General features: G+C 43.6%; 1 protein-coding gene across 5 annotated transcripts in view; it reads left to right on the top strand.

Moving 5' to 3' along the window:
* Positions 1-12787, top strand: part of HACE1 (HECT domain and ankyrin repeat containing E3 ubiquitin protein ligase 1) — a 57796-nt gene that overhangs the window by 34078 nt on the left and 10931 nt on the right. The window contains exon 20 of one of the 5 annotated variants that reach the window (XM_084827192.1): positions 11423-11913. The exons of the other annotated variants lie outside the window; for them this stretch is intronic. Coding sequence (XP_084683318.1) covers positions 11423-11452 — 30 coding nt within the window. The 3' untranslated portion in view covers positions 11453-11913. Of the gene's footprint in view, positions 1-11422; positions 11914-12787 lie in introns of those variants that run through there. 5 annotated transcript variants of the gene reach the window in all.

Raw genomic sequence — 12787 nt, 5'->3', positions numbered from 1 at the left:
ACAACAATTCTGTCGATCTCTTATTTTGACCTGCCTTTCTGAAAACGAAGCAAAATAAAGTGACATCTGAAGAACCTGGTCATACCTGTACTAAATAAGGTCTAATCTTCTTGCAGCAAGTTGACCAGCAGAGCCTGTAGCAGTTGCCACTATAAAGGGCTTAAATTCAGCCAGGGTTTATTTGGGGATCCTGTTCACGAGCTTAATGTAAACTAAGGACCTATAAGCATATGCAGAGTCTTTTTCCCTTGCTATTGAATAACCATAACACACATTCATACCTATAGGATTAAGGCATAGAGATTGCAGGTCAAACAGTTCCATCCTGGGCAGACTTGAATACTAGTGTTTCTCAGTTGCAAAATGAAGAGCAGCATGTACTTGTGTGATGTAAGGCAGGGATGGGCAGCCTTTTTGCCCCTGAGGGCTGCATACAGCAATAGGCAGTGCTTTAGGGGCCACATCTTGGTGGTGGGTGTTTGCCGGGGCCAGTATCCCTTTCACACGAGTTCGTTCGTTCTTTCGTTCTTTCTTTCGCTCGCTCGCTCGCTCACTGTTATAGCAATTTCCTGTTATAGATATTAATAAAGCAATGTGGGATGTAATCGGACAGAAGCAGCAGTTATGTCATGGAGGTAGCATATGAACAGGCCTTAATACTAGCTGCTTGAGTGGTTGTGTTCATATTCCAGCTAAGACTGAAGTTGTATTCAGACAACAATTCTGAAGGAAAACAGGTGTGTTCAAGAGATTAAAAAAAAAAATGGTAAGCAATATGTAACATAAATAAAAATAAAATGCAGCCATTATTCTCCATCCTTACCACTGGCTCTATATTGTGCTCATGTTCTCTGCTTGTCTTTGCTGCAAGAGACAATGGCTGGGGGCTAGATTCACACAACAACCCACAGTTCAATAACAACCAATACTCAGCCCATACTCAGCCTTGAGCGTGGGTTGTTGTGTTGCATGAACCTAGTGTGCTTCTGTGTTTACCTATTGCTGTGTTATATTGTTAACCAAACTTGAGGGCTCCTTGGTAGTATATTTGGTAGGATATAAATCTTAAAATAGATTAAATAAAAATGATCAGCACAGGGCATCCAGTCCACACATCAGAACTTGAGCTGTGAGGTTTCTACAGTTTGATCACACTCAGTACTTTGGTTTCTGCATTCACATACAAACACTGAAGCACGAGCACAAGATTCTGCTGTCTCCATGCAGCCTGAGTGGTAAGGCTAAGGACGTTAGACCATATCCAGTTTTCAATATTTTATTATCAAATGTAGAATTAGCCTTCGCTCTGTCCCATCAGCCAGGACAGCTAGACTGGTGGGGACGAGGGAGAGGGCCTTTTCTGTGGTGGCCCCCACTCTGTGGAACTCTATCCCTAGGGAACTCCGCCATGCCCCCTCTTTAATGAGCTTCCGCTGTGCATTAAAAACGTGGTTGTTCAGGCAGGCATTTGGGGTGGGTTAGGGTATTTTAGAAAACGTTTTTATTGTAGAATTTTATTGTTTTAAACTGTTTTATTATATGCTGTACATTGCCCAGAGTGGCTGGGTGACCAGCCAGATGGGCGATTAATAAATTTAATAATAAATAAATAAATAAATAAATAGAAGTTCATGTCTGTCTACTTTTATTTCTGGTGATACCATTGCATTTCTAGCAGTAACATCTGTGTAACATAAACTGAGAACAGAGTAGGTTGGATCCAGACTTAGTCATGGTTAGAATAGACCCATTGCCATCAATGGGACTTAAGTTATTCATGATTACCTTGTCCCATTGTTTCAATAGGTCTACTCTAAGCATGGTTAAGTCTGAATCCAACCAAGTATAAGGGAGCAATCCTATGGCCCCTAAACTGTATTGGGTGGGGGGTGGGGATAGGATATTTCAGATTCCTGGATCTGAGGTCAGAGACTGTGCTCCAACCATGGATCCAGAACTGTGCTCCAACACCACAATGCCCTGCCTCACAGCTGGCATGGAAATAACCATGCTGGCTGCCTCTCTGAGGTTGCAAAAGTTCAGAGAGGAGGTAAAGAGGGCGTTTCTGTGGGAGGGGGAGAGGTCTGGAATGGTTTACAAAGTATCCACAGGCCTCTCCATCCTCCTTCTCTTCCGCTCCACAGCACCCCAGCTAAATGGGCGAAAAAGCTGGTCTAGTGAAAATGCAGGGTGAGAGGAGTGTGGAGGTGAAGATCACCTCTGCCCGTCCTCCTGCTCTTCATTGGATGCCTATCAGCCTCCAAGTTTGGAGGCTTACAAGCATCGGGATAGGATTGCACCCTAACTTTCCCAGTATTATGATCTGTAAGGGTAAATCATCTAGCATATATGAACTTAATTTTTAAATTTGCCATTATGAAGTGTGGAATTGTGGAAAGGAAGTGAATGAATTGTAGATAGGAAGTTAAATACCCATAGTCGTATTTATTTGAGCTTTATGGCAATGCAGTTTGCACTGACATAGAAATTGGCACAGAATGCTGGTGAGGTCTCCTTCATAGTCCACTCTCATTAAATGTCTTTTCAGGAAGATCCCTATTCATGGATGTCCTTTTTGGTCTATCATGTATGTACTGAATCTTGTTAGGAGAATAACAACCTGTCATGTTAGCCATTGGCCACTTGGTGTCACTTTATTTTTTTGCTTCACTTTTAGTACTTTCAGAATGTAGAATGTAGAATATTTTTTATGGATAACAAATGTGTGTAATCTGTGACTTGATCTTGATAGTTGTAACATTTTAAGGTAGATAATAGCACATTCTGCATGAAAATAAAAGTTCAGATTGTTGAAGAATTGTATTGTACCAGGCCTGTGAGAGAATATGAAAATATTATCCTTGCTTCCAATTTTTTATATGAATGTTTGGGAGGAACAGCAGAAGCAATGCATCCTGCAACAACTAGAATTCAAAGGTGTGCTTAAATTCTGAATGTCTATCTACATGTACTTGTTAGGATATGTTAGTAGGGGGACTCTCGGCATTAAAAGATAACAAGGAATTGCCTTTATCTACTCCCATATACTTTAGTCTCATGGCAGATTTGAAAATTAATCTCTTGTTCTTCACATGTCTGCCTACTTTCCTTTTGGGTCATTGGTTTAGCGCTTAGGGTCAAGGGCAGGTAGTTGGTGGAATCCTAGAATAACTTGGGTGGTCATTCGATCTGTGAGAACTGATGTGATAGTTGTAGGCTAGCTAGATCTATATAATGTTCAGTCTGTTTATTAAACATATGTAGTTATAAATATGCTGTATCCATCTTAGGAGGGGCAACGTCTGTACAAAGACCCCCCATGCTCATTTGAAATTAACCACTGAATTTTCCCAATGTGGTGGCTGTTGTTATGTCATTGTCTGACGGGAGCAGTAGCTCTATTCACAGTGGTTGAGAAATTTTAAATTGTAGTTATCTGTGAAGCCTGAATAAGAAGCAGAGGTGTCATACACACTTTGCAAACAGCTTTGAAATACAGATGTTTTTCAAATGTGAACACCCTGTTGATTATGGAAGTGGGCCTCTGGGGATTTCCAAATGTGTTCAGAATGTGGTTTGTTTTTATGTCAAAACAAAAGATGTGATTGAGTCTTTGTTGTTGTTCAGTCGTTCAGTCGTGTCCGACTCTTCGTGACCCCATGGACCATAGCACGCCAGGCCTTCCTGTCCTGCGCTCTCTCCCGGAGTGTGCTCAAGTTCATATTCATTGCATCGGTGATGCTATCTAGCCATCTCATCCTCTGCCGTCCCCTTCTCCTTTTGCCTTCAGTCTTTCCCAGCATCAGGGTCTTTTCCAGGGAGTTTTCTCTTCACATTAGGTGGCCAAAATATTGGAGCTTCAGCTTCATTATCTGTCCTTCCAATGAGCACTCAGGGTTGATTTCCTTTAGGATGGACTGATTTGACCTCCTTGCAGTCCAGGGGACTCGTAAGAGTCTTCTCCAGCACCATAGTTCGAAAGCATCAATTCTTCGGCGCTCAGCCTTCCTTATAGTCCAGCTCTCACAGCCATACATTACTACTGGGAAAACCATAGCTTTGATTAGACGGACCTTTGTCGGCAAGGTGACATCTCTGCTTCTCACTATGCTGTCTAGGTTGGCCATAGCTTTCCTCCCCAGGAGCAAGCGTCTTTTAATTTCATGGCTACAGTCACCGTCTGCGGTGATCTTGGAGCCCAAGAAAGTAAAATCTGTCACTGCTTCCATTTCTTCCCCTTCTATATGCCAGGAAGTGATGGGGCCAGATGCCATGATCTTCGTTTTGTTAATGTTGAGTTTCAAACCAGCTTTTGCACTCTCCTCTTTCACCCTCAACAAGAGGCTCTTGAGATCCTCTTCGCTTTCTGCCATGAGGGTCGTATCGTCTGCATATCGGAGGTTGTTGATAATTCTCCCAGCAATCTTAATTCCGACCTCTGATTCATCCAACCTGGCATTTCTCATGATGTACTCTGCATATAAGTTAAATAAGCAGGGTGACAATATGCAGCCTTGTCGTACTCCTTTCCCAATTTTGAACCAATCGGTTGTTCCATGTCTGGTTCTTACTGTTGCTTCTTGACCCTCATACAGGTTTCTCAGGAGACAGGTAAGGTGGTCTGGTACTCCCATCACTTTAAGAATTTGCCACAGTTTGTTGTGATCCACACAATCAAAGGCTTTAGCGTAGTCAATGAAGCAGAAATAGACGTTTTTCTGGAATTCTCTTGCTTTCTCCATGATGCAGCGAATGTTGGCGATTTGATCTCTAGTTCCTCTGCCTCTTCGAAACCCAGCTTGTACTTCCGGTAGTTCTCGGTTCGCATACTGCTGAAGCCTAGCTTGTAGGATTTTGAGCATCACCTTGCTGGCATGTGAAATGAGCGCAATTGTGCGGTAGTTTGAACACTCTTTGGCATTGCCGTTCTTTGGAATTGGAATGTAAACTGACCTTTTCCAGTCTTGTGGCCACTGTTGAGTGTTCCAGATTTGTTGACATATTGAATGCAGCACTTTAACAGCATCATCTTTTAGGATTTTAAATAGTTCGGCTGGAATACTGTCATCTCCGCTAGCTTTGTTGTTACTAATGCTTCCTAAGGCCCACTTGACTTCACTCTCTAGGATGTCTGGCTCAAGTTCAATGACCGCACTATCATGGCTATCAGGGACATTCAGATCTTTCCTGTATAGTTCTTCTGTGTATTCTTGCCACCTCTTCTTAATCTCATCTGCTTCTGTTAGGTCCCTGCCTTCTTTGTCCTTTATCATGCCCGTCTTTGCACAAAACGTTCCCTTGAGATCTCCAATTTTCTTGAAGAGATCTCTAGTCTTTCCCATTCTGTTGTTTTCCTCGATTTCTTTACATTGTTCATTTAAGAAGGCCTTCTTGTCTCTCCTTGCTATTCTCTGGAACTCTGCGTTCAGTTGGGTATATCTTCCCCTTTCTCCCTTGCTTTTCGCTTCCCTTCTTTCGTGAGCTACTTGTAAAGCCTCATCAGACAGCCACTTTGCTTTCTTGCATTTCTTTTTCTTTGGGATGGATTTCGTTGCTGCCTCCTGAACAATGTTACGGACCTCCGTCCATAGTTCCTCAGGCACTCTGTCTATCAGGTCTAATCCCTTAAATCTATTCCTCACCTCCACTGTATATTCATCAGGGATATGATTTAGGTCATACCTGAACGGTTTAGTGGTTTTCCCTACGTTCTTCAATTTAAGACGAAATTTTGCAAGAAGGAGCTCATGATCTGAGCCACAGTCAGCTCCAGGTCTTGTTTTTACTGACTGTATGGAGCTTCTCCATCTTTGGCTGCAAAGGACATAATCAATCTGATTTCGATATTGACCATCTGGTGACGTCCATGTGTAGAGTCGCCTCTTGTGCTGTTGGAAAAGAGTGTTTGCTATGATCAGCATGTTCTCTTGGCAAAACTCTATTAGCTTTTGTCCTGCTTCATTTTGTACACCAAGGCCATGCCTGCCTGTTATCCCGGTGATTTCTTGATTTCCTACTTTAGCATTCCAATCCCCTATGATGAAGAGGACATCTTTTTTTGGTGTTAGTTCTAGAAGGTGTTGCAGGTCTTCATAGAACCGATCAACCTCAGCTTCTTCGGCCTCAGTGGTTGGGGCACAGACTTGAATTACTGTGATGGTGAATGGTTTGCCTTGGATTCGTACTGAGATCATTCTATCGTTTTTAAGATTGTACCCCAGTACTGCTTTTCCCACCCTTTTGTTGACTATGAGTGCTACTCCATTTCTTCTAAGGGATTCTTGCCCACAATAGTAGATATGATGGTCACCTGAATTAAATACGCCCATGCCTGTCCATTTTAGTTCGCTGATTCCCAAGATGTCGATGTTCAATCTTGCCATCTCATGTTTGACCACCTCCAGCTTACCTTGATTAATTGATCTGACATTCCAGGTTCCTAAACAATATTGTTCTTTATAGCATCGGATTTTCTTTTCACCACCAGACACATCCACAGCTGAGTGTCCTCTCTGGTTTGGCCCAGCCGCTTCACTCTTTCTGGCGCTACTTGGAAATACCCTCTGCTCTTCCCCAGTAGCATATTGGACACCTTCCGACCTGAGGGGCTCATCTTCCGGCGTCATCTCTTTTAGCCTTGTGATACGTTCCATGGGGTTTTCTTGGCAAGAATACTGGAGTGGGTTGCCATTTCCTTCTCCAGTGGACCACATTTTGTCAGAACTCTCTGCCATGACCTGTCCGTCTTGGGTGGCCCTGCACAGCATAGCTTATGGCTTCACTGAGTTACGCAAGCCCCTTCGCCACAACAAGGCAGTGATCCATGAAGGGGACTGAGTCTTATGGACACACAAAAGTGTGTGTGCGTGCGTGCATGTACATGTGCCCTTGGCCCACCAAGTACATTTATGGGCATGGGTAAATAAATAAAATAAACTGCATCTTATTACAATGTAATTTGTATTCCTGCTTTGTATGAAGGCATGGGTATGAAAGCTGTCTTCCAGAAGTGTTGATACTGTGATTTGTTTTTGGTATTGTTATTGCCAGCCTTCAACAGGGAAGAGGTGAGAAAGTCTTTGATCTTGATGAGCAAGAATGCTTAGAGAAGGAAGGAGGATGCATTATAGCAATTAAATTAGGCTGTCAGAAAAACCAGGAATAGAATTTTGAGAGAGAGACTAGATCTGAGTGGTATTGGCAAGGGTCTCTTCCATTTCCCCACCGTTCCTTTTCTAGGAACACTGCAGACCTGATTGGTGGGCTAAGGGGGAGAAGAGTGGCCATACTATGTTCAGTCTCTCTCTGGTGCTGTCCAGTATTGTGTTTTAGTTTCTCTCCCTCCATGTGCAAAGCTGCTTCCCCTACACAGTCGCTTTTGCCTCCCTCCCTCAACATTGCCCTCTTCCTAAAGAACATTTGCAGTCCCATCCTCCACCGCTCACTCTGAGAATATGTTCCTTCCAAATACCTTTCAGTCAACACATTCCTGCCATTTCATTCCTCTTGCTAATAGATAGTTTCAGAATAGGAAGAAAAATGAATATTCTCTTCATATTATCTGAATAGAAGACAGAGAACAATTTCAAAACCACCTCTTACTTCTCTCAGCCTTTTCCCATTCCCAAGCCCAACTTGTAACTGGCTCTCACTCCCCTATTCCACAGAAAGATGAAAGGCTGATTTATGATAAGATTTTTTAAAAATGTTGTGAGGGGGAGCTGCCGCAGGGAATGAAGAAAATCTGGAATACTTTAGGAGAGAGGGAAAGACTGTGTACTAGCCTTTGGAATTCTGGTTTGGAAAACATTCCTGTGCTGTGGCTTGCTGGTTTTAGTTGTAATTTAATTTTCAGAAAAAGAACTGAAGAGTACTCAGGCTTCTGAGGAACAAGGCCATTGGTGCTACTAGCCCTTTTCCTCAATTCTGTGGGAGGGGCAGGCTGTCACTTGCTAGATGGAAAAGGAACACATGCATGCTGCTTGTATTCAGGCATTTATGCTATATTCTTGCTGGCTAGTAAAAATAATTTTTGACTACTAAACCCAGACATAATTTGTGGACCCCTGGTTATTGCAGTGGTGCTCTTTTAAGTATATTCCTAATGCCTTGACTCTAGGAACTGAGCAAGGTATGTCAGTAAATGTTTGGACATAAAGAGCAATAAAGCAGATGGTTGTCTTCTTCTGGTATACACCAGAGATGGATTTTTCACTCCTATGCAATGGGCATGGAACCTCCAGAATATGCAGAGGCCTTCCTCTTGCCCAGTCCCTAATCCATTTTCATACTCCTGACTGACTATCCAGACCCCTAAAGAAGGAAACTTCCATGTCAAAGAATTGCCACTGCCAATAAACATATTAAGGGCACAAACCTATGGCCACTAGACAGCAGCTAGACAGCCATAGGATTGGTTGGTTCCTGGAGAACTGCATCCCTACCTCCTCCACTGCGGCTTTGTAGGCGCGGATTGTCCCTGCACTCTGCGCTTGTAAGGGCAGTGCAGAGTGGAGCAAAAGGGGTTGTCCTGGGGGTGGGGTGGGGAGTGTGGAAGTACCGGTATGACACTTCCCATGTGTTGTCTGGCCTCCCCACCCTGCGCTCTGATGTCCCATGGCTAGACAGTCGAAATTGGCTGTCTAGCCATGAATGCAGGGCAGTTGGAGCATGGAGGAGACGATCCTCTCTGCTCTCCTCCTGCCATGCATTGGGTAGGTGGTTGCCTTCAAATTTGGAGGTGGCTGAGGATTGCTTCCTTAGATTCATTAGCATCTGTGAAGGTTAGGGATCTACACCCAGTATATGCACATGGACCTCACCCTTTATACTCTATACTTTTACCCATCACGCTTGGTGAACCCTAGATATGCCCTTACTCTTCTTTGATCTGGGGGGAGGAACCCACCTCTAAAGCAAGGTCTTAAAAAGGAATAATTTCCAGTAAATGTTCAGTTCAGGTTACCCCTTTGAGAGAGTTGATTCCCCATAGTCAGCTTGTTCCACAATCTTCCTTCCTACCTTCCCTAGTTTTCCTCCCCACTCCAGATGTTTTTTTTATTTTGTACTTGGCAAATTATGGCTCAAGGGACTACCAGTCTTTGGTCCCCAGTTATCGCCTCAGTTCTTTTAACATAGGGGTGGGGAACCTCCGGCCCATGAAGGTTCCCAGACCAGCCTGCAGAGGGTTGGGCACCCTTTTGGGGCCTATCCCCCTCCCCAAGCTTCCCCTGGCCTAGTGGCTACCAGATGCTAGGGGAGAAGGCAGGGAGAAGAATCCCCTTGTTATCGCCAATCTGTGACTGGAAATAACAAGGGGATTCCCCTGTGCACCACTCCTGCTCCCAGCGGAGGATGAGCAACACGCAGGGGAATTTCTTTATGTTTGATCACAGATTCCTGTGGGGGAGGTTGGTCCTGCAAGTGCCTCCCAGTCCCTTCATGTGCTGCTCATGCCCCAATTCTGATGTGAGTAGCGTATGAAGGAAAGGGACTCAGCAGGCTGTTGCAGGACTGGCTCCTGCAAGTGCCATCTGAGTTCCTTTCTCCATGAAGAAAAAGGCCTGGAGAAAGGAAAAAAATGGGCAAGGTGAGGCCAGATTACATTATGGGAGAGGGAGGGACATTGGGGCTGACCCCTACCCGCTTGACGGCATCCAGCCAGCCATCTTGGTCTATGGGAGCGATCTCCCCCCCCCCCCGGCCCAAAATAGGTTTCCCACCCTTGTTCAACAGAGTGTACTTTGAAGGCTAGGATATGTAGTGATCCATAATGTTTAAGTAACGAACTCCTAAATCACAGTAGACGATGTAGGAAAAGTCCCCTTCTGTTCTCTTTGCTTTAGCATAGGTAATATCTGTATTTCAATCCTTTTTCTTCCTTTAAACTTTTCTTCCTTCTCCTTACTAGTGCCAATAAGGTTTACTCGTGTCCCCATGGGTCAGATTATTTGCATTCATTTCTATATCACCATCCCAATTAGACGCTATCAAACTGCTTGTGCCCTCCTGTCTCCTTATTTGGAGCAGCCTCAAAACCCCTCACATGCTGCTCCATCTATCTTACTCATTTTCTCCACCCCTAGACCCCTTCATACAGTTTACTAAATGGTGGCTGGTGCTACTCAAAATGTGCACACTCTTTCTTTGTTTATAATAAGCTATATTTGATTATTCTACTCATTGGCTCTGGGCTCATTGCTAATTCCCCACTTTAGAGGCCCCAGGTTTAGGTCGATTGCTCTTCCCCACTTGGGCATCCCAGTTCCTGCTGCAGCATACCATGACTTTAGTACAGAGGCACACAAAACACGTGTGGACAAGAACATATTGTAACTTTACATGCCTCAGGTTTTTGAGAAGAAAAGTATAGAAAATGCACTGCATAATTCAGTATTTGGAACTCTAATGAAGACACTGCAGTGCTGTGTATTTTATTAAGGTTTCCTTTCATAGCATTTTTTCCTAAAGTAGATGCATCTTGCATATCAACAGAGGATTTGGTCTGGGGACTGTGGAGATGCTGTTGACACTCAGATGGTGCATGCTCAGTTCTGATAGCAAGCAAGACTTGAATAGCTTGAGGCATTGAAAGGCATGTCTATATAGCAGTTTCTCTACCTTAGGAGTTTCTCTTTGTAGTCTAACCAGAAAGGTAGTATGTGGGACTGAGTCTGGCAGGTTTTTTATTTTTATGCAGCTTGAAATTATGACTCCCCATGGACATTGCACTGTCCTTATAACTGTCCTTGACTGCAGTATGGAAGGGCAGCTACAGGCAGGGGACTAGTACAGGATAACACTGTGGACACATCTGGACTATGGAGGTTAAATATGCATTGGATGGACATCTGCTTCTCTGAAAATGAAGGGCCTTATTGTATATTAAGCACATCTTGCCCTTAGCACTTGTAAAGTGAACTATGAAGTTACTGTTCTTCATAGCAAGGGTTTTCGGTATACAGGATGTTTATTAAAAGCACAGTGAAGCTCCGCAAATTGGTATATTGCTTGCTGCAAATCAAGTATCTTTCCGTTTCTTTGGCAATAAGTAGTGTTCTAGATGGAATTGAAATCGCAAATTCATTAGGCAGAGGTGGCCAGTCTGCCCATATTAGGCTAGACCTGAGTGCTGAATTTTGAGGGAGCATTGAGAGGCTTGTTTGTCTCAGCCCCTTCATGTAATGGTGTCAATTTTGAGAATAGGGTTAGGTAAGATTGAATAGAAGGGGAAGAAATGGAAGCAGTGACAGATTTTATTTTCTTGGGCTCCAAGATCACCACAGACGGTGACTGTAGCCATGAAATTAAAAGACGCTCCATGGGAGGAAAGCTATGGCAAACCTAGACAGCATAGTAAGAAGCAGAGATGTCACCTTGCCGACAAAGATTCGTATAATCAAAGCTGTGGTTTTCCCAATAGCAACGTATGGCTGTGAGAGCTGGACTATAAGGAAGGCTGAGCGCCGAAGAATCGATGCCTTCGAACTGTGTTGCTGGAGAAGACTCTTATGAGTCCCCTGGACTGCAAGGAGGTCAAATCAGTCAATCCTAAAGGAAATCAACCCTGAGTGCTCATTGGAAGGACACATACTGAAGCTGAAGCTCCAATATTTTGGCCACCTAATGCGAAGAGAAAACTCCCTGGAAAAGACCCTGATGCTGGGAAAGACTGAAGGCAAAAGGAGAAGGGGACGGCAGAGGATGAGATGGCTAGATAGCATCACTGATGCAGTGAATATGAATTTGAGCACACTCTGGGAGAGAGTGGAGGACAGGAAGGCCTGGCGTGCTATGGTCCATGGGGTCACGAAGAGTTGGACGTGACTTAATGACTGAACAACAACAAAGATTGAACAGGGAATAGCAGAAGCAGGACTAGGTGGAGAGCAGTGACAAAATCTAGAGTCAGAGGTAGACTTTAAAAAATCCTATGGACAATACTACTAAAAACCAGAACAAGCCCCAGCGATGGTTGTTCTGAGGCGACAAATACTAAGAGCTCATTTAAACCAGGCTTATTGGTGTGGGAATGCATTTTAGCAATCATGCCCCATTGGAAATTAAAACTTCGATAAGGTTACTTCACATTCTGAATTAAAAAAGAAAACTTAGCCAAGGATCATGTCCCCATGTAGAAGAGGTTATACTAACATAATTGACAGTGTGTATCAAGGTGAGGAGGAAAAAGCTTTGCACCAATGCAGGCATATGCCAGTTTCATCCTCCAGTATCTGAATAGCAAGGAAAGTCATGTGATCTCCTGTCAAGTTCTTATAGTTGCCTTTCAGGAACCAATTTCTGCTCAGTACACAAGATAATCTGGTATGCTCACATGTCAGTTGTATGCTTCTTGTAATGGCCATAAAATCAGCCTTCGTTAAAGGGCACAGGTGGAAGGATTCATCTTAGTGGCTTCTGGCCAGCCATTTTCATAGTGTGGCAGTTCTTCACAAACTTGAAAAGGAAATGCCATAAACACCACATGCTGCTGTTCCATCACTGAGTGATGAATGCAAAGTGCTTACAAAATTACTTAATTCCATTTATATATAAAATCAACGTGAACACTAATATTTTCATCTGATAACCTGCTCCCTATAATAGTATGGCTTGTATAGGCTATATCTGCAGTTGCAGTTTTGAATAACTGGGGCAACTCATCCAGATTGTATCATGACCTAGGCTGCTTCTTTCTTTGTGTAAGAGAGTTGCTATGGACAAACTGGAGATGATATATTAAAACTATTTATAGACTCTACTGATTCAGACTGCAGGTAGATGATGA

This window comes from Heloderma suspectum, chromosome 1 (genome assembly GCF_057233095.1).
Source record: "Heloderma suspectum isolate Gila_16-S chromosome 1, 16-S_ref, whole genome shotgun sequence".
Classification (NCBI taxonomy): domain Eukaryota; kingdom Metazoa; phylum Chordata; class Lepidosauria; order Squamata; family Helodermatidae; genus Heloderma; species Heloderma suspectum.
This window is presented reverse-complemented; position numbering and strand designations above follow the sequence as displayed.